The 22,754-nt window shown below is 42.7% G+C and overlaps 1 protein-coding gene across 2 annotated transcripts in view; it reads left to right on the top strand.

Annotated features, from left to right (window-relative positions):
• AMOTL1 (angiomotin like 1) overlaps nucleotides 1–22,754 on the top strand; it is a 167,788-nt gene that overhangs the window by 5,379 nt on the left and 139,655 nt on the right. Inside the window, exon 3 of one of the 2 annotated variants that reach the window (XM_036859739.1) lies at nucleotides 17,760–17,973. In XM_036859739.1, the coding sequence (XP_036715634.1) occupies nucleotides 17,859–17,973 (115 nt within the window). In that variant the 5' untranslated portion in view covers nucleotides 17,760–17,858. The remainder of the gene's footprint in view (nucleotides 1–17,759; nucleotides 17,974–22,754) is intronic. The other variant, XM_036859740.1, reaches the window with a different exon arrangement.

The raw sequence follows: 22,754 nt of genomic DNA, 5'->3' as shown, positions 1-22,754 counted from the left end.
CTGAAATCTCCCTGCCACACTTTCTATGAGTTACATGAGTCACTGCCACTAACTGAATCATACAGCTCTTATGAGCTCTGGAAGTCTCAATAAAGACATCTTGGTGATGACGGAGGAGCCTACAGGGTGATAAATGGCTTTTGAGAGAGTTGAACCACAGTAAAGTGAAAACACTGAGAATTGCAGGGTCCCTTTATGACCTGACACAGAACCGTGTCCCACACAGGATTCAGTGCTTTCATCTATAACCTCTGAAGGCAACAAAGAATCTCACTGAGATAAGAGATGCTTGTTTTGTTTTAAATGCAACTGCATACTGGCTGCGAGCGCCTGCTTGCTCATTCACCTCAAATTTGGCACATGCAGAATTTATCCTTACCTGAACTCTGCGGAACCTCCCCCCACCCCCCCGTGTCCCCCAGCTATGTGAAAAGCACCTGGTTGTCCACGACAGATTTCTGGACTTCACCCTTGACCCCTCCTTCACCCTCACATTCCCACATCTAGTGTGGCAACACGTCCCACAGATTCTGCCTCCATGTGATCTCTCAGAACCATCCACTCTCCCGCTTCCATGGCTACTTTAAGCCCTTATCACCTTCTCAAGGAATACGGAAACCTCTTATCCCAGCTTCCTCTCTCCAGCCTCATCTTCCCGGGGCAGCCAGAGTGATGATTCTACAGTGACTGATTGGCACCTGCACGATCCGATCCATCACTAGTCTGTTGATTTGTCTTCTTAATAGTCCTCAAAATTATCCTCGCCTACCCATCCCACCACCCTACCTTGGTCCGTCCCACCAGCACTCTTTGCCTGAGTTATTGCAATAGCCGCTTAGCTGACCTCCCTGCTAACCAGGCTCACTCCCTTCCTAGTATAAGACACTTCAAGCTTCTTGTCTTCCCAATAATTTTTTTTTTAATTTTATTTATTTATTTTTGGCTGCGTTGGGTCTTCGTTGCTGTGCGCCGGCTTTCTCCAGTTGCAGCGACTGGGGCTACTCTTCGTTGCGGTGCGCAGGTTTCTCATTGCGGTGACTTCTCTTGTTGCGGAACACAGGCTCTAGACAAGCGGGTTTCAGTAGTTGTGGCTGGCGGGCTCTAGAGCGCAGGCTCAGCAGTTGTCGCGCACGGACTTAGTTGCTCCGCGGCATGTGGGATCTTCCCGGGCCAGGGCTCAAACCCGTGTGCCCTGCATTGGCAGGCAGATTCTCAACCACTGCGCCACCAGGGAAGTCCCTTCCCAAGCTTTTTAAGGACATTTCTTGTAAGGGCAGAACTTGAAACACTTATTACCCTATCTGGGGTTTAGAAGCATTAGCATTTCTAGGACTCTTGTGGATACTTCAAGGAGGGAGGCAGAGAGAATGGGGGGAGATGGGAGATGTATATTGCGGTGGGAAGATGGCTTGAAGAACACATAACGCTCAGGCCCTGGAACCATGCAGGTCTGCATTGGAATCCTAGCTCCCTACTTCCTAGTGTGGCTTTGACCAAATTGGTAAATTTTCTTAAGACTCATTTTCCTCAACTATGAAATGGAAATAATAATGCCTACTTCTCTGCGTGAATATGAATCAAATAAGAACATTTATGAAACACAGCCATTAAGAGTTTTTAGTTCCTTTCCTTCTTTCCTTCTCTTTTACAGCTTATAATCTCTATCATATATCTTGTAAGTATCCGTGTGTTTATGTATGTATGATTATCGAGTTTTGGCAAGGTGGGGAGGAGGAGTGGCAAAGAAATAGCTGAGAACTCTCTCAAGGAATTTGCGGTTTACTTAGAGAGGTAAAGCAAACTTACATAGTATGAAAACATCGATAAAAAAAAGCATTCTGCCATTGTCATGTGTACAGTCCCAGTTGAGTACATAAGCGGGAAGAACTTGAGAAAACAGGTCTGTGAATACCTGCAGACAGAGTGTAAATAGATCTGTATCAAGCAATTTTAGATCTAGGCTCTTCGGGCACTTAAAAATCATTGGCCTCTCTGATGTTGAAGTAAAACTTTCCAGAAGGCTTTCCACTTTTAGAGTGATTTAAGGACATACGCATTAGAGTTTAAGTCACTTTACTCATTCATTCATTCATTCATCAAACACTTATTGAACACCTACTCTGTGCCAGGTCCTCTATTATACTCTTCCATGGGACATGGATAATTCTCCTCTTCTTGAATCAGGGATAGCCTTAGGGACTTGATGATCAATAGGATAAGAAGAAAGTGACCTTCGGGGACATGACTAAGTTCTCAGGAGCTTTGCAGCTTACTCTTGGTTTTCTTGGCCCACTCACTCTGGGGGAAGCCAACCACCATATAAAGTCATGTGGTGGTAACCTGGCTCTCTGGGGTGGGGGGATCCCCCTGATTTGCAGTGTTTACCAGTTTTTATTCTATAAATACTCCCTCCCCCCAAGGCTGATTTCAAGCTACCAAAGTGACAGCACTGAATGCAGGGTTGGAAAGAAATACACAGAATCAGTTCTTACAAATTTGTACAAACCAGTCCCAGTGCATGATAGCCAGTTACCCTTGAGACCATCATCCTATGAGAACACCCAACCTAACTAGATGGAGAGGTTCCATGGAGAGAAGCCCAAGCAGCCCCAGATTTTCCAGCCATTCAGATTTAGGCTACAGGAGAAAAGCCTTCAGACGACTCCAGACTCAGCCACTATCTGACTGCGGCTGTGTAGAAGACCCTGAGGGAGAACTTGGCAGCTCAGTCCAGTCACCCCACAGCATCCTGAGAGATGTGACAATTCATATTCTCTAGGTTTAGAGGTGGTTTGTTACACAGCAAAAATAACTGGAACAAGGTGGTATTCTTGTTTACCCAGAAGGCAGCCCAGATTGAGCCTCCAAGGGTGTGGAGGGGTAGAGGGATATATCCAGAGAATTCTTTGTCCATGCATATTCTCAGGCCTCAGACCACTGAGGAAGAAAGTGTTTCATTTAAAAAGGCCTGGGACTTCCCTGGTGGCACAGTGGTTAAGAATCCACCTGCCAGTGCAGGGGACATGGGTTCGAGCTCTGGTCCGGGAAGATGCCACATGCTGTGGAGCAATTAAGCCCGTGCACCACAACTACTGAGACTGCGCTCTAGAGCCCACGAGCCACAGCTACTGAGTCTGCGTGCCACAACTACTGACGCCCGCTTGCCTAGAGTCTGTGCTCCGCAACAAGAGAAGCCACCGCAATGAGAAGCCTGCACACCCCCGCTCGCTGCAACTAGAGAAAGCCCACGTGCAGCAACGAAGACCCAATGCAGCCAAAAATAAATAAATAAATTTAGAAAAATAAATAAATAAAAAGGCCTGAGAAAGAGACTCAATGACTTTACTAACTAGTTTTACCCTTATAACTAAATCAGTGAAAGAAATCTCTCTCTCTCTTTCTCTCTCCCCACGACCCCTCATCATCTGCCCCATCACTTCCCCATCTAACTCAACTCACATAAAGCTCTGCTGGGATACCTCCCTTACCTGCTCTTTGGACTCTGCTCCATCCTCCACATGGAATTTGCCGGGAGAATCAGGCAGACAGAAAAAACATGAAGTCAAGGAAACGCCCAGAGTCCAGAGCCCTGGAGGAAAGCAACTGAGACCCCTAGAAAAGAGCAGCCAAGAGGAGAATTTAAAAACAGTCTCTAGTGTAGACACAGGGATTAGTGGTCAAAGCATGAGTCTTTTGTTTTTTTAGCAACTTTATTATTATTATTATTTTTGTTTAATTTTATTTATTTTTTGGCTGCGTTGGGTCTTCATTGCTATGTGCGGGCTTTCTCTAGTTGTGGCGAACGGGGGCTACTCTTCATTGCGGGGTGCAGGCTTCTCATTGTGGTGGCTTCTCTTGTTGTGAAACACAGACTCTAGGCGCTCAGGCTTCAGTAATTGCAGCACACGGGCTTCAGTAGTTGCAGCGCGTGGGCTCAGTAGCTGCAGCACACAGGCTCTAGGGCACAGGCTCAGTAGTTGTGGCACATGGGCTTAGTTGCTCCGCGGCATGTGGGATCTTCCCAGACCAGGGCTCGAACTCGTGTCCCCTGCATTGGCAGGCAGATTCTCAACCACTGCGCCACCAGGGAAGTCCCAAAGCATGAGTTTTGAAATCAGATGACCTGGGTTCCAATCTGGATCCTGACATTTTCTATTTGGTTGACCCTGGAAAGTATCTAGACATCTCTCTTCTCGGTTTCCTTTATCTTTTTAAATTGAAGTATAGTAGGTGATTAACAATGTTGTGTTAATTTCAGGCCACCAGCCCCACACAATGACCAGCAACCTGTCTCCGCCAGTGAAGGGTCTTCCTAATGTGTGGAAACCTTTCCTCCTTCACAGCTCCCTCCCACAGGTGCAGGTCCTGTCCCTGTTCTTTTGTCTCTCTTTTTTCTTTTTTCTTTTGCCCTACCCAGGTACGTGGGGAGTTTCTTGCCTTTTGGGATGTCTGAGGTCTTCTGCCAGCGTTTAGTAGGTGCTCTGTAGGAGCTGTTCCACATGTAGATGTATTTCTGATGTATTTGTGGGGAGGAAGGTGATCTCCACTTCTTGCTCTTCTGCCATCTTGAAGCTCTTCCCCTATTTAGACTTAAAGTACAGGTTCTGGCCAACTTTTGTGAGCTATAGTTGCAATGACAATTTGTTTTCAGCGCTCTTGCAATACTAATATGGGCTTCCTTTTTCCTCTGGGATTATTTGGGCTCTTGCTTTATTACTGCAAGTGCCTCCTGGGCTGCTTGGTGGATGTGGAGTGGGTGATGTGTCCCTATCCAGGCAATTTCTAGGGGGAAAAGTAATGTCAGGAAGGTAGTCTAGCCATACTAGATATTAAAGCATGTCATGACATTTACAATAATTAAAATACTGGTGCAACACTAGAGAGATCATGGAAAAGCATGAAGAGTCCAGAAATAGATCCAATAAACATAGCAACGTGGCATTTCAATCTAGTAGCACTGGGATAATTGGCCACCACTTGGAAAGAGTCCACTTTTTAAAAAGTAGCCAATTATCCCAATACAGTTTATTGAGTAATCCATCTTTTCCCCACTGACTTGAAATGTCAATTTTTTTCATATACCAAATCAATTTTATTGATTATTTTTTAAACTTTTTATTCTAGTCAAACAGTTTATTCCAGGAATAAGATTACCCTCTTTGAATTACTTTAGCTTTATGATTTGTTGTGTTATCTGAGAAAGTAAATATCCTCTCAAACCCTGCCATTATTTTTCAAATCAAAAATTTCTAGGCTAATAACCAAAATATATTAGTGTGAAAAAAAAGCCAGTCACAGCAAAAAAAAAGTATGTGCATGTGTGTTTGTATACTATTCATGTGTGTGTCTCTCTCTATATATACATATATTTGTATGTATAAATACATGTGCATATATATACATACATGTACATATATATTTGCATAGGCATAGACAATTTTTGGAAGGGAACACATGAATCTAAAATAGTTACTTCCAGGGAGTGAGACTGTTGGGGATTCTATTGATGAGTGAGACTTACTTTTTTCCACTTTGGGCAATTCTCCACTTTTTATGTATTCTTTAAAAAACAAATATGTATTTCTTTTATAATTAAAAACAGTACATGATTTTCTCTGCCAGAAACCCAAGCCTGTACAAGGGCATATCATGTATATTAGTGTTTCTCAACTGTGACTGCACATTAGAATTACTTGGGAAGCTTTTAAGAAATACGGATGCCCAGGGACCTGCCCCCAGAGATTCTGATTTCACAGGTCTGGGAGAGGCTGTGGGCATCAGGGTATTTTAAAAGTACCCCAGGTAGTTATGATGTGCAGTCACGGTTGAGAACCACTCCTGTAGATAATGTGAGGCTTTAAAGGGTCCCCAGAAGGCCACCGCAATGAGGTCTTTTCAGAATATAGTTATTTGGGAATGCAACCCAAAGTAATCCATCACTTCTCTATCAGGCTAAATGTAGGCATGAGATGGAGTGCAAAGCAGTCCAGAGGGAGGTGGTGGAAAGGGCTTTGCTTGAATGTGTGTGAAAGCATCCATCTCTGTAGTAGGCCTTTTTGTTGAAAGGTATAGATCATTCAGGCTTCCTTCATACATAAGGGATTCATATAAACTAATCATGACCATAAAAGATACAGGAATCTCATAGAAAACCAGAAATAGCAAAACAGCTGTGCCTCAGGAGCCCAGATTGTGTTTGATACTGGAAGGTTCCAACAGAGAACCAGGGTTACTTGGAGACCCTCCCATAGGAGGCTTTCAAAGTTCTTTCATCTGGAGAACTGCTCTGTTAAAATGAAATGCCCTTTGGAAGCCTGATCTGGAAAACAGATCAAAGAGGAGCCTGAAGAGACCTGAGAACTGACTGGAAACCCCACATTATTGTAACGCTTTCTGCTTCTTGTGTGTGTGTCTTCTTCTGATGCTTCTCCCTATCGACTGCCTGATTCTGCCTCTATAATACTGATAGAGGAACTGATTGGCCCAGCTAATCCACTGTGGTCTGTCTCTGGTTGGACAAGCTTTTCCACACCAGGTGACTACAGAGATGGAGCTAACAGTTCATGAGTCATACGCCTATTCATCCCTGGTCACCCGGGCCAGAGAGGGCCTGGGGAGAACAAGTGGGTGCACAAAGCTGCCTTGGGATTGCAGGCTGAAGGCGTGGGTAAGGCAGTTCCCCTTAGAATGGGAAAGTGGACGGAACATCCACCACGATTAACCTGCCCAGGCCAAGCACTAAGTTGCTCATCGGTGAGTGCCGAATTGGAGGAGGTTTTCCATGGGGTGTGAAACTGTTTAAATTCAAGCAAAGATGTGAAAGAAAAACTGTCAGGAATGAATAGATGGCCCTTGTATGCTGTACATCTCCAAAGGTCTTTTCTTGCCCTATGGATCTGGGTTTTTAAAAGGTCTTGACAGCAGCCTAGGAGGTCAGGAGAATGGAATTCATGTTCCCTTGGGATTAGCTCTGGGCCACATGTGGCTTTTGAGCACTTGAGGTGTGGCTGGTACAAATTGACTGTGCTGTAATTGACTGGGTTTTGAGGGCTGGGTATGAAAAAAAGAAATCTGACATTCTCATTAGTAATTTTTTGTATTGAACACATGTTGAAATACTATTTTGGATATAATGGGTTAAAGAAAATATATTACTAAAATTAATTTCACCTGTATTACTTTTTTAAAAATGTGGCTATTAGAAACTTTAAAATGATACATGTGACTCACATTATCTTTCTCATGGGCAGCTGGGTTAGATGGTGACTCTGCTATCTCCCCCTGCACAGGTCTGGCTGTAAAGATCTGTGTATGAACGACAGTTCTTTGCTGTGGGGCCCACATCAGTATATTATTCTTGGTTCATAATCAGAGCTGTGGCAGTTCATCTTGCTCTGGCTCTCTCTCTCTTTGCCCCATAGACTGCAGCCTGATTCCTTTTCTCAAGCAGAACCACTTAATCCTCTCCTGTGGTTTTCCAACATCCCATACCCAGGCAGCATTGTTCACGACTCTACCTCAGCAAGTCCTTACAGAACTTTGCTCTGCCTCTTGGCCTCTGTTATTCTTTCCTGCCTCATTTTCCCCCTTCCCTTCCAGGACCGGCACACAGCAAATGTTTCACATTTGTATTCTTGCCCACTTTTTACAAATGTCCTTTTCCAGGATGGCTGTCCTTTTCCAGCAGCCTTCCTTTGGGGACAAATGACTTCTTCCTAATGCTTTGTCACAGTTTATCCTGGCTCCCCATGGAATGAAGTTTGTGGATGGGACTCAGTCACTTCCAGAAGTGTATCTACTTAAAGAGTTAATAATGATTTTAATAAAAACAACTACTATTGCCATTTATTGAGTTTTATTACTGGCCAGGATCTATACAAGGTACATGATAGATATTTCTTATTTAACCCTGAAAACAACTTCACAAAATACGATCCCCTATGACAGATGGGAAAAATTAAGTTCAATGACATTATATCCCTTGCCTACAGTTCTTGCTAGGAAATGGTGGACCTGCGATTTAAATCTAGATCTGTTCCCAAAGTCCTTGCTCTTACCCATTACATTAACACTGCCTCCTGGATGCTCTGTCACCTCCCAAGTTGGGCAACTCCAAGTTGGAATTCAGTGCTGCATATCAAGTGATATCTATAAGCAAATTTGCTGTGCATTTGCATATTGTTTTGATGATTCTGCAGCTGACATACAATTCTCATGAAACTCTGATAAAGATGGAATAATGGACTTTATGAGCCCTATTTCATACACTGGAAAAACTGAGCTCCAACAAGATGAAGTGATTCATCTGGGGTTACAATTTGAGTATCAATCCCAAGCCAGGCAAGAACCCAGTTTTCTGAAAATATTTATTCTTTTTTCTTTGCTCATCAGGGTGTCCTTGGGCATTATGCTGCCTGGATGGCAGCATATGGTGGCAAATCATGTGTTATGCTTGCTGATTTAACGTGAGTTATGTGAAGAGTTTGCAGGCACAGACTCATTTGAGTTTCTCAGCTGTAGGTGTGTCAGTTTCATTCATTCAGCAAGCATTGCCTGAGCCCAAGTCTGGCCAGCCATTGTGCTAACGGTGGGCACGAAAGGGTGGATAATATATGATTTTGTCCTAAGAAGACTACCTTCTAAAGAGGATGACAATCGTCTTGTAAAGAGAGTATTATCATCCAATGGAAAAGTGTGGTCTTAATGGACTATAAAAAGTTCTGAGAAGTGCAAAGGGAGAAGGAAATAACTCTGCCTGGGAAAGTTTCGTGGTGGAGGGAACTTCTGAGCTTGGTCTCAATGGACTGACTTTAGACATGAAAAGCCTGAGTCACTGAGAGTTCTGCAAAGGATCTCATCATCTTATAACTTCATTAAGTTTCCTAAAAATATGCTTGTTGCCACAGCTCCTTAGAGAGTAGTAGCATAGATTATTTATTGGAGTACTTAAAATATTAACATCAATAAATTCCACAGGAACTTCACAAATACTCTGCCAAGTTGGATAAGCCAATCTGAAAGACTGGTTTTTAAGTTACTCAAACTTTCCAATTCTACAAAGTTGATAAGAATATGTGGAAACAAATACGAAGCCCAGGGAAATCACGCCAACTCTCTAAACAGCCATTTCAGACAGAGGAAGACTCCGTGCCTCTAGCATTTCACGTCTTTTTATCCACATAAAGAGACGTAATATTTCACAGTGGATATTTACAGTGTTCTACTCTCTCTTTTCTTCCATCCAAGCTTAAAAGTCTTGTATTTTAAGTGCCATTGAATTTTATCATTTGAATATTAAGAGCCCAGATGTATACTATGATATATGTGGTTTATTTGGAGCTGAAAGGAAAATATCTTTCTAAGTTTAGAAATTGAAACTCATCGGAGCCAAACCCTTGGGGCAGCCCAAGAAGAGAGTGCCCTCTATCATACTGTGGTCCACAAGGTTGCCAATGATTGTTTTTTTCTGATAGCTGATACCAGGCTAGACCTAGTGCAAAGGATTGAAATTTTGTGTTCCCTCAAAATCCGTATGTTGAAGTCCTAACCCCCAATGTGATTGCCTTAGGAAGTGGAGCCATTGGCAAGAACTTAGATCGTAAGGGTGGAGCTCTCATGCATGGGATTACTGCCCTTTTAAGAGGGACCCCCCCCCCCAAGAGAGCGCTCTAGCTCTCCTTCTGCCATGTGAGGATACAATAAGTCAGTAGTCTGAAATGGAAGAGAGTCCCTCCAGAACCTGACCTTGCTGGTACCTTAATCCCAGACTTCCAGCCTCAAGAACTGTGAGAAATACATTTCTGTTGTTTATAAGCCACCCAGTCTGTGGTACTTTGTCATAGCACCCCATCTTGACTAAGACACCTAGATCCTAGATAATAGAGATCTTAGCTAGAAATTCCTAGTTGAGAAGGAAGATCCCATCTTGTGACCTCTTCCTTCTTGTGCTTCAATTTAGTCGTTTGGTTTGTTTCTGTGACCAGATAGATTTATACCCCCTACTCATAACCAAGATGGAACGTTCCTTCTGATTCCTGACTCACTGAAGAATAAGGTCCAGATCTTCTTGGAGAGTATTAGAACTGGGGTAAAATCTTGATATTCCTGGAAGAGAATCTCACCTTCAAGCAGCCTTTGAAGAATAGAACAAGGGGCAGGAGGTTCTAGGATGGCTCAGCGGCACTGAAGGTTGTTGGTGAATGTCAATATTTTGTTGAAAATTTTAAAATGAATTGCTTGACTGAAGAGCTCACAAATACAGTGGGCTGCCTGGGGAGAAAGTGAGGTCCTTCTCACTGGGTATTGAAGTACAGACTGCGTAGACATATACTGGAGAGTCATGCATAAGACAAGGGTTAGACTAAAGGTCCTAAGATCCCATCTAATTTCCAGATTCTATTATTTGCAGATCTTTGGTTTACTTTGTGCATGCCTCTAAGCTTGCACTTAGTACATTGTTCTGTAATAATATGTCCAGATATTTGTCTCCCCTACAAGGTTGAAAACTCTTTGAAGGAAGGGCTATATTTATCCTTTTCTATCCCAGGCACTTAGCACGGTGACTCGTACATAGGAGACACCAAGTAAATATTTATCAAATGAATGAATGAATTCATTTTATATATTTATATCTATACATACTTTTATGTATATCTTGATTTATAGTATAAGATATCAGCAAGTGGACCTGCTTGCTATGAGGGTGTTCATATTCTTTAGAACCCATGGCTGCTTGAATGCCTGAATGATGGAATATGCCATCCAATTCCCTAAGCATGGCACTTCTAGTTAATTAATCTCTTCTCTACTAATGGAGGTGTATTATGGCAGTTAAGGCAGAATCAAAGTATGGATAGGGTTTTTCGGAATTGTATTTCCAGATTAAGCCCCCCCTCCCACCCCAGAAATGACCCTGGAGGTTATTGGTTAGAGGTCCAGGTATGACTTGGCTGCATTAGGTGGGCAGGTATCTCCTGTGGATAATCAGAAGTGTAGCTGCATGCCAGTCTTGGGGAGGGAGGCAGGTATATGATGGGCAGGGGCTCCAGGGGCATGCTGGGCAGAGGAGCAGGTATGCACACGGCAGTGGGATCATAAATGGGATAATCTCAGCCAGTTAGACCGGATGAGAAGGTCAGAATAAGGCCAGGAAACAGAGGCAGATAGGGTGCGGGTTTTAGGTGGAGAAATTGCCAAAGCAGCAGAGGAGGGGGATGAGGTTGCAAAGAGAATACTTTCCAAAGGGACATGTTAAACTGAGGGATGCATGTGCCAAACACCATTCAGTACTATATTCATTCATTCGACAAACACATATTGGGTGTTTGCTTACCTTGCGAAGCCCCTGTACCAATGCTAGGGATACAAATAAATAGAATCTCTGCTCTTACATACATATACTACGAACTAAACGCTACAGGCATATTAACAGACAATTACAGTTCAGGGTGATACATGCTGTAATGAAGCAAGAACAGGGCAGTCTAGGGGGACACGTAACCAATTCTGAGATGTGAAGGATACGTTGTATTTTGCAAGGTGAGGCAGGAAGAACACTCTTGCTCCAGCTCTGGGAATGGCTGAATATCCAAAGGACCAAGAGGGGAGCTAATTCAGGGACTGCAAATACTTTGCAATAGTTGGGCCTTCTACACCATGTTCAGTGGTCCAGACTTTCTCCTGGGAATAATGAACCATTGGAGTATTTTGATCAAGGAGTGACATGATCAAATTTGTGTTTTAAAAATATTACAACAAAGAGTGGAGAAAGGGTTGGAGGAAAGAAAGGCCAGGACCCACTGAAGTCATTGCCATGTCTCAGTGAGAAGGGATGGCGGCTGAGCTAAGGATGAGACAATGAAAGCAGAGGGGAGTTGCATCCTTGAGACATTTGAAAGTTAAACTGGACAAAGCTTGGTGATTGATTTGATGTGAGATGTAATCAATTAATCAAGGATGACCAGGGAATTCCCTGGCAGTCCAGTGGTTAGAACTCGGTGATTTCACTGCTGGGGCCCGGATTCAATCCCTGGTTGGGGAACTAAGATCCCACAAGCTGTGTGGCGTGCCCAGAAAAAAAAAAAAAAAAGATAACCAGTTTCTGGCTTAGGCAGCTCTAGGGGTGGATCCGAAAAGAGTTCTGGTGGTCGGGGAGACCAAAGGCTAAACTCCTTAAGTCCAAAGGTCCATCTGGCCTCATACCCTCTCTTAAGGTAGACAGGTCTCCTTTGGGAGCTTAATGGGATGTAATAGTTGACTAGGGTCCTTACCCACACTGGCCATTATCATTTATTCATTCATTCAATCAACCAATATTTGTTAAATATCAATTATGTGTTCATATTATGCCAGTATTCCATAGATCCCAGTGTCCCACTCTGCAGGTGGCTTAGTTCTTCTCTTTCTCTCTCTCCCCACTCCACCTTTTTTTTTTTTGCTATTTATTTATTTATTTTTCAGCTTTATTGAGGTGTAATTGACAAATAACATTGTAAGATATTTAAAGTGTACATCATGATGATTTGATATACATATACATTGTGAAATGATTCTCCCATCTAGTTAAGACAGCCATCATCTCACATATTTATCTTTTTTTCTTTTGGTGAGAACATTTAAATTACACTCTTTTAAAAAGTTTCTATTGGGCTTCCCTGGTGGCGCAGTGGTTAAGAATCCACCTGCCAACGCAGGGGACGCAGGTTCGAGCCCTGGTCCGGGAGGATCCCACGTGCCACGGAGCAGCTGGGCCCGTGCGCCACAACTTCTGAGCCTGCGCTCTGGAGCCCGCGGGCCACGACTGCTGAGCCTGCGTGCCACGGCTGCTGAAGGCCGGGCGCCTGGAGCCCATGCTCCGCGGCGAGGGAGGCCGCCATGGTGAGGGGCCCGTGCACCACAGTGGAGGGTGGCCCCCGCTCGCCACAGCTGGAGAAGACCCCGCGCGCAGCAATGAAAACCCAACATAGCCAAAAATATGTAAATAAAATAGATAAGTTTATAAAAAAAAAAGTTTCTATTATACAGCACAGTGTTATCAACTGTGGTCACTGTGTTATACATTAGATCTTCAGACCTTGTTCATCTTAGAGTTGAACGTTTCTACCCTTATACTAACCTTTCCCCTTAGCAACCACTTTTCGACTCTCTATTTCTATTAGTTCCACTTTTCTTTTCTTTTTAGATTTCACATGTACATGATAGGGTGCAGTATTTGTCTTTCCCTGTCTGGCTTATTTCACTTAGCATAATGCCCTCCAGGTTCATCCATGTTGTTGTAAATGGCAGGATATCTTTCTTTCTCATGGCTGAATAATATTCCATTGTATATATATTCCACATCTTTATCTATTCATCCATTGACAAGACACTTAGGTTGTTTCCATATCTTGGCTATTGTGAATAATACATCAATAAACATGGACTATAGATATCTCTTTGAAAAAATGCTTCTCAAAGTCAGAGTTACAACTGTTAAGTTTTCAATAGACTTTCCCACTCATGCCATCCACCCTACCTTATTGTATATATTATTGTTTGAGCTGCCATGTGCTATTTTAGACAAAACTATTTCCTCACTTCTTATTCCTATGGCTGCATAATTTTTTTTTTTTTTGCCTTTTAGTTTCTTTTTCATGGACTTAGTCTTTGATAGAATTTTGACTTGGATAGAGATTAAAAATTTTATAGAAAACTCTGAATAAGTTGTTTTATATGGCCAGGAGTCTGGAAAATATTTTCTAGCCTCCAGAGTTTCATGAGCCACTCTGGGACTTCCTGTGACTGATGTGATGGTGTTAGAGTTTCAGTAACAGATGTGATTGATCAGTCTTCCTTGAAATACTTGTGTTTGATGCAATTCATTTCATATTTTGTGCTTGGCTTTCCCAAGCCGAGGTGTGAAATTCAAGCATCAGAGAAACCAGCAGGGTTTTTGAGTTGAAGTCAATAAAACACTCAACATGAACCTATGTAGTTCAGATTAATATAATAAAATATATGGGTGTGAGAGCCTAACCTCACACATCTAGAAGATATCACGTTGCGAATCTGTTTCCTTGGGGCCAGTGAGTGTCGAGGTCACTGGGCCAAGAGGGATGGAGAATCTACTTTGAAAACTACTCTCTTCTCCAATGATTAAGTAAAGCCCTATTTAAAAAAAAAATTAATTTACTTATTTTACTTATTTATTTTAATAAATAAGCTCTATTTTTTATTTTTAAATAAATTTAATTTAATTTACTTATTTTTTTATACAGCAGATTCTTATTAGTTATCTATTTTATACACATAAAGTATATATATGTCAACCCCAATCTCCCAGTTCATCCCACCCCACCCCCTTTCCCCCCTTGGTGTCCATACGCTTGTTCTCTACATCTGTGTCTCTGTTTCTGCCTTGCAAACTGGTTCACCTGTACCATTTTTCTAGATTCCACATATATGCGTTAATATACGATATTTGTTTTTCTCTTTCTGACTTACTTCACTCTTGTATGACAGTCTCTAGGTCCATCCACATCTCTACAAATGACCCAATTTCGTTGCTTTTTATGGCTAAGTAATACTCCATTGTATATATGTACCACATGTTCTTTATCCATTCACCTGTCGATGGGCATTTAGGTTGCTTCCATGACCTGGTTATTGTAAATAGTGCTGCAATGAACACTGGGGTGCATGTGTCTTTTTGAATTATGGTTTTCTCTGGGTGTATGTCCAGTAGTGGGATTGCTGGATCATATGGTAATTCTATTTTTAGTTTTTTAAGGAAACTCCATACTGTTCTCCACAGTGGCTGTATCAATTTACATTCCCACCAACAGTGCAAGAGGGTTCCCTTTTCTCCACACCCTCTCCAGCACTTGTTCTTTGTAGATTTTCTGATAATGGCCATTCTGACTGGTGTGAGGTGATATCTCATTGTAGTTTTGATTTGCATTTCTCTAATAATTAGTGATGTTGAGCAGCTTTTCATGTGCCTCTTGGTCATCTGTATGTCTTCTTTGGAAAGATGTCTATTTAGGTCTTCTGCCCATTTTTGGATTGGGTTGTTTTTTTTTAATATTGAGCTGCATGAGCTGTTTATATTTTGGAGATTAATCCTTTGTCCATTGATTCATTTGCAAATAATTTCTCCCGTTCTGAGTGTTGTCTTTTTGTCTTGTTTATGGTTTCCTTTGTTTGCAAAAGCTTTGAAGTTTCATGAGGTCCCATTTGTTTGTTTTTATTTCCATTACTCTAGGAGGTGGATCAAAAAAGATCTTGCTGTGATTTATATCAAAAAGTGTTCTTCCTATGTTTTTCTCTAAGAGTTTTATAGTGTCCTGTCTTACAATTAGGTCTGTAATCCATTTTGAGTTTATTTCTGTGTATGGTGTTAGGGAGTGTTCTAATTTCATTCTTTTTGGTGACCATGGGTTTATCTCTGGGCTTTCTATCCTGTTCCATTGATCTATATTTCTGTTTTTGTGCCAGTACCATATTATCTTGATTACTGTAGCAGTAAAGCTCTATTTTTGTCAAACAAAGTTACTAAAATCTCCAACTCTCAAGGGTACTGCAAGGATTAATAAAATGGTTTTGAGTGATCAGTGTATGGTAAATAAATGTTGCTTTTTAAGGATGTATTATTATTGTTGATATTATTTCATAATTGGTAAAGATATAAGATGTTGACTATTTAGTTCATTTGATTAAATGATGATACCAGTAAGATCATGGCCCAGGTTTGGATTTCTATTCCAGACATGTTTTTAGTTCTGCACTAAAAGAGAACATGTCTTGTTCCAATGGTAGACTACCTCTAGCCTCAATCAGCCACCTCTCACATGCTGAGGCTGATATCTCAATTTGCTAATGGACAAATAACACAGCTTTCTTGGCCTACTAATGTGGTTGGAGAGGTCATCTTTGTATGTAAAAACATATTATTATAGACTGTAAGTCCTGGAAGACTGTACAGATCTTTGACATCATCTAGTCCTAATTCCTTCATTTGAAGTTGAGGAAATTAAGCCCTGAGAGCATAAATGTGTTTGCCCAAAGTCACCCAGTTAGTGCAAGAGTCAGGGCTAAAATCTGGATTTATTGTTAAGTCCAGTGTTTTCCCTATGGCATTATGCTATACCCATTCTGGTCTAGAATTCCCCTCTAAAATTTTTGGGTGCTTGCCTTGAACACAAATCTCTAGTGAGCCAGGACCCAATAAAGTGCAGTACACCTTGTCTACGGTTGGATGGGCAGTGCAGGAACCTGCAGAGCAACTCTGAACAGCATTCTTGAGACCAAATCAAGCCAGCTGCTCTGATTACAACCATTGATAACTGGTGCCCATCATAATTAGGCTGATAGGATTTCTGCCCTGCTGGATGTCCCTCTGGGTGCATTCACAGATTAGGTCAATCAGTCATGTTCAGTTATTCAGCCACGTCCTTTGGAGGACTTGTTATGCATTATGAAGTCTCTTTGTAATGTAGGCAGAAGTTTGACCATGAGTTGTAATCTTCCCAGATACAGTTTACAGGTAGAGATTCCCAGGCTGGACTTCTTGGAGGCACCCAGTGAGGCGTCCTTTTTATGGAAAAACAAGAACCCTCCTGACATGGACTTTCTATCATGGTTTTCAAGAGGAAGTGGAAAATTGGTCTTCATGGTCCTTCTCAGCCCTGGGATTTTCCTTTAAAATAAAATGTATTATATACTTTTTTCAGATTATAAATGCATGTTTATTATGGAAAATGCAGAAAGTTGCAAAGAAAATAAAAAGAACTCATATTTCCAATACAATGGGAAACACCTCCAAATTTTAGATCAATTTTTCCAGTCTGTTTTTTAGGCCTATATAGAAATATACAGCTATTTATTTTTTTATGAAATTGATACCCTACCCTGCAATTCTAGGATTCTACAAAGTATGCAGAACTATATACAGTAAGTTCCTTGCTCAAAGCCTGGCCTGCAATAGTTGCTCCATAAACATTTGTTAACTGAATGAAGAGGAGAGCCACGGTGTATAGACCTGAATAGCCTTATCGGAAGATCTCACACTCAGACCATGCCCGAATCTTTATTTTTATTTTTTATTTTTTATTGAAGTATAGTTGATTTACAATGTTGTGTTAATTTCTGCTATACAGCAAAGTGACTCAGTTATACAAATATATACATTTTAAAATATTCTTTTCCATTATAGTTTATCCCAGGAGATTGAATATAGTTCCCTGTGCTATACTGTAGGACCTTGTTATTTATCTATTTTATATTCTATATGTAATAGTTTGCATCTACTAACCCCAAACTCACAGTCCATCCCCACACCCCGGGCGACCACAACTCCGTTCTCTATGTCTGTGAGTCTGTTTCTGCTTTGTAGATACGTTCATTTGTGTCATTTTTTAGATTCCACATATACGTGATATCATATGGTATTTGTCTTTCTCTTTCTGACTTTCTTCACTTAGTATGATAATCTCTAATTGCATCCATGTTGCTACAAATGGCATTATTTCGTTCTTTTTTTATGGCTGAGTAGTCTTCCATTGTATATACATGTACCACATCTTCTTTATCCATTCATCCGTCGATGGACATTTAGGTTGTTTCCATGTCTTGGAATGCCCGAATCTTGACAACAGTCTTTGCATGCTAAAGAAACATAATAAACTAGAAACTGACCACTTTCCTTCAAGAAAGTGTCGCCTTTCCAGGAGAGCATCAGTAGTCATTTATCTCCATTTTTTCATGCTCATTATTTATTTCAGGAGATTCCCTTTGATCAGAGAGCCACACATACAAGAGACTTGCTGCAAGCATGGACCTCAGTGAAAAATGGCCTTTGGAGGAAGGAACCTGGCTGTCTCATGCTGGAATTCATCATTTTGCCAACACCAGAGGGGGTATGGCTGCTTTCGCTGTCCCTGATACATGCGGTCCTCTTCAACTCCTGCACCCATTGTGTCAACCCAGCTCTACTCTGTACGTGCCCAGTGCTGTTTGCCTTTTCAAAGAAGCAGCCGGGTGGAGAGGAGAGGGCATGGACTTTGGTGTCAGACAGACCTGGGTTCAGATCTGGAATTTCCTTCTTATAAGCTATGTGGCCTTAAGAAAATCGATCGTTTCCTCAACTCTAACATGAGAGTAAGAATGCCTACTTGTAGGGTTGTGATAAGCAGCACTGAGTAATGTAAGCTGTCATTGACTGAGCCCTTACCCTAGCTAGATGGGAAGTTAGTCACATATCTTTGAACCCCTAACATGTGTCAGGCACTATTTGCTTGCCCGTCTTCCCCCTCCTCCCCTCTCCTCTCCTCTCCACGGCCCTGCAAAGATTAAAGTTGAGGATAATGCAACTGGTATAAACAGTCTAGGTCAGCTCACCTTCCTTCTGGTTCTGTGTCCTAGCATCTGATTAATGCAACTCAGCATTAATTGATGGGGATGTTGTTTACTGTCCTGGCGTGGAGCATCCAAGTGTAAGAGTCACAACCCTGACACAGAGCAGTGGTCCTCTTTCAGGTCTAAGAGTCTGCCCCGTCACCCATCCCCCAGATCTAATGGAGATCCACTTTGGAGGTAGGAGTCATTCTATGGATGGGAGAACAAAGGCCACTGAAGTTAACGCATTCACTTGATGTTTTTAGAGAGGATATGCCTCCCATTTGTTGTTGTTTATTCATTCACTCAATAAATATCGAGCACCTACTATGTGCCAAGCACTGGGAATACAAAAAAGAGAGTAAGATAGACACGGAGATCACCAGACTACACTCTCTACTGTGCCCCATCTCTAAAATGGGGTAACTTACACAGCAATAAACATCTACTGAGCTTCTGCACTGCATCAGGGTACATCTTCCAACCAAGACAACCGCACACAATGGGAGATTCCCCGAAGGGAAGCTTGATACTCTAAGAGAGGACACTTGGATGCAGTCCAGACAAAAACCAATAGCTGTTCACTCCTGTGCCCTGTCGCATTGCCACCCTAGTCACGTTTAGAGGTCCTTAAGCCAGTGTCTCCTCACAGCCCGGCCCATGGAATAAAGTTGAACTTCCTCCGCTCAACATGCAGCCTTCCTTTCCTGGTCTGACCCCTGCCTGCCTCTCTAGGCTCATCTCCTGCTGCTCCTCACTAAAAACAAACCCCTTTCTCATCACTGTATCGACCTCCCCCTGGATCCTTGAATACATCATGCTCTCACACACCTGTGCGCCTTTGCAAAGGCTGTCATTACCATGTGCCTTCTACTTGGCCAGCTCCTGCTCGTCTTCGAAGTTCCAGCTTAAGTCATCTATTCTGAGATCTCTTCCTGCTGCTGCCACCTACCCACCCCCACCCTGATCTGAATGAGTGGTCCATCCTCAGTGCTGCCACAGAACTTGCAGATTCCTGTGTCACAGAGTTGCCACACTGTATTGTCATTGTCTATATCCTAGACAATGTGTGAGCTTCTTGGGGGCAGACATCTTGTTTTATTCACCTTTGCATCCCTTTCACAAGTAGCCTGGCAAATACTTGATGCATATTTGGTGGCTGGCCAGCTGGCTGGCTTGATGAATGAATGGATGGATGAATGAATGATGGCTAGGAACATATCCTCTACATATTTCTGCTTTCGTGAGAATCTTTTTTGACTGTGGCAACCCAACTGGTCGCATAACTTCTTCTGGCACCACTACATCACTTCACCTTACTTTCAGCATACCTAGAGCATTTCATTCAGTGACCCCCTTTCCCCCCAGGACTTGTTAACCAAAGCTGGATGGCAGAGGAGAGAATTAGTAGGTGTGGTTTGTCTGCTGGTGCTTTTGTAACTTAGGCAATAGAATCATCCATCATACAATTTTAGAGCAGAAAGAAGCCCTAGGGATCACTGTGACAAAGGGGTGGCTAGAAATTCTACTGTGACCAGCTCCAAGCATTATCACACACCTCCTTGAGTTCACCACATCATGTATCTACAATCTTTGGAGGTATGGCTGGCTCATAGGAAGGGGAACCAGATCTGTGTCTGGATCTACCTAATAGGGAGGCACTGCTCTTGGGTAAGTGATGAGCTTCTGGGGCGGATGGAAAAGCTCAGCTCGGGTGGGCAACAGATACCATGATATCTGGCCCCAGTTCAGACAATCAGTATGTGATGATGGAGGTGTCCAAGACAGAGTATGGTTGCCTTGCCATATGTGGGTGAAGCACTGTCACAGTGAATCATTGTGGCTGAAATGTGAAAGTCCTTGTGAGCAGCTGGATTAGGGTGGTTCTCAGAGGCCTAGGCTGCGGTTCAGGGAAAGGATGGAGGTCCTAAGAGGACTAGGTAGGGTGGCAAAATGGAAACATGGTGAAATGTTGAAATGAGATGAGAAAACTCACACTAGAAACAAAGTGGCAGCCCCGCTGTGCCAGACCTAAGTCAGAATTGGACGAATTACAAAAGCATATTTGTAATCATTTATTAGGTAGATACGTTACACCAGACATTATGCTATGCCCTTTTCCCCCTATTTTTTAAAATTTATTTTTTTATTTTTATTTTTTGTTAAAATGTCTATTTAATTTTTATTTTTTGTTTTTAAAAAAATAATGGTAAAACTCTGAATTCTACCTAAATATGTATGGTAACATTTTTCACCTTTATTTTATTTATTTATTTATTTTTAATTAATTAATTAATTAATTAATTAATTATTTTTGGCTGTCTTGGGTCTTCGTTTCTGTGCGAGGGCTTTCTCCAGTTGTGGCAAGTGGGGGCCACTCTTCATCGCGGTGCGCGGGCCTCTCACTATCGCGGCCTCTCTTGTTGCAGAGCACAGGCTCCAGACGCGCAGGCTCAGCAGTTGTGGCTCACGGGCCCAGTTGCTCCGAAGCATGTGGGATCTTCCCAGACGAGGGCTCGAACCCGTGTCCCCTGCATTGGCAGGCAGATTCCCAACCACTGCACCACCAGGGAAGCCCAATATATCTATTCTTCTTGAAATTCTTTTCCCATTTAGGTTATTACAGAATATTAAGCAGAGTTCCCTGTGTTATACGTTAGGACCTTGTTGATTATCTCTTGCAAATATAGTAGTGGGTATACGTCAATCCCAAAGTGCCTTTTTTGTATAGATATAGACTGTCGCCATTCATTCTCACAACAACCTGATTCTCCTTTTATGAATGAAAACACCTGAGCCTGAAGAGACTGAGAAACTTGCTCAAGGTCACTGGCAGAGGGGGGATTTGAACCGAGGTCTGCCTAACGCCAAGCTGTGCCAAGCTATTGCTCCACAACTCATCCTCCAACCCTCGCTACTCTGCCTTCTCAGTTAAAGGCTCTGGTGGCCCAGTTACAGATTTTGTATTGCTTACTTCATTGTCACAGTAGAAAAGAGCACTAGCTCTGAGCTGGGCCAGAAAACCAGCAGTTCTGTCGCAAAGTGTGGATTATCATCCAAGAGCCTCTGACGGCCGCCTCAGCTAATGCATTGCCAAGGCCTTGACCCACCTGCTTCAGAGGATCTTTCCTCCACCCCCTACCCCACATCCCCTGTTTCCCAACACTGGCCGGTCCCATCTGCTCCATCTCTGAGGCCCACTGTCAGCTAATGGGGTTTACATTTCCAGTGAGGTACCAGGGAAAGTCCTGGAAGTGTCCAGGCCTTGAGGTTTTATTCTTGGCTTTCTGGAGTCCTCCGAGAACTGCATTATCTGCGAGGGAGGCTCAGTCATCCTGGTGAGCCATGGGCCTTGAGACAGGGCCAGATCCACGCAACATCTGCCTCTGTGTTATCCTCAGAGCACTTCGGGCTGCCATGAGGGTGGGTCAGCCTCCAGGAAGCTGGCTGGGGAGAACCCAGGATGTCTGAGCATGATACAGAATTTCTGCAGGAAAGTCCCTCTGCCACTTCCGCTTCCTACACTCTTAAAATACCCTCAAGGACGTGGGCCGGTGGTTATGCAAACTTATTTTAAAGGCTTGGTACACATTTTCCAAATGAAATCATATGCAGTGCCTGACACACAAAACAAAAGGGGGCCAGAGCGCTGTTTCTGATCGGCGCAGTGTAAGCTCCTCTGGCCGCTCCTTTGATTTGCCAGCTGCCACATCAGACGTGTGGGGATTTGTGCGGGAGGGGAGGTCTCCATAGCCCTTCTCAGTGAATCTATAAAACACTTCTTCCTGTTATAGATGTGCTCGCTCAGCTGTTTGGGAATCCTGCTGCCATTCACTCTTCCCAGGGGACCCAACCTGCTTAAGCTCCTCATTAGGGAAGAGTCAGGAAGCGTGGGAAACATAACCTGGCAGTAGGGGCCAGGTGTGTCTAGAAATTCAGTGGTGCTGTTCCCATTCTGGTTATAAAAACAGGAAGGAGCGGATTTCCCTCCTGGTCCCTCTCAAGGTCAGGGAGAGTTTTAACATGTCAGGAAGGAAGGAAGGAAATTTTTCTGAGTGTGGTCTGGGTGCCAAGCACTGCTGTGGGCATTATTTCATTTTATTCAAATCCTCATTGAAATCTCTTCAAGTAGTTATTATTATCCCCATTTTTCAGATGAGGAAACTGAGGCTTGGGAAGTCATGATAACTAAGGCACCATAAGACTCATATAGCAAACACCAGCAGAACTCACATTCACACTCAGGTCTTCATTCCCCAGAGCTCTGCTCTGTCCATTTCACTTCTCCATCGGCTTCAAAGGGCATCTCCACCTTTCCATGAAGCTTGATCCTTTGTGTCTATTTCTTTTTTTTTTTTAATTTTTAATTTTATATTGGGGTA

Source organism: Balaenoptera musculus, chromosome 8 (assembly GCF_009873245.2).
Source record: "Balaenoptera musculus isolate JJ_BM4_2016_0621 chromosome 8, mBalMus1.pri.v3, whole genome shotgun sequence".
In the NCBI taxonomy this organism is placed as follows: domain Eukaryota; kingdom Metazoa; phylum Chordata; class Mammalia; order Artiodactyla; family Balaenopteridae; genus Balaenoptera; species Balaenoptera musculus.
Note: the sequence above shows the minus strand (reverse complement) of the source record. Positions and strands in the feature narration are given on the sequence as shown.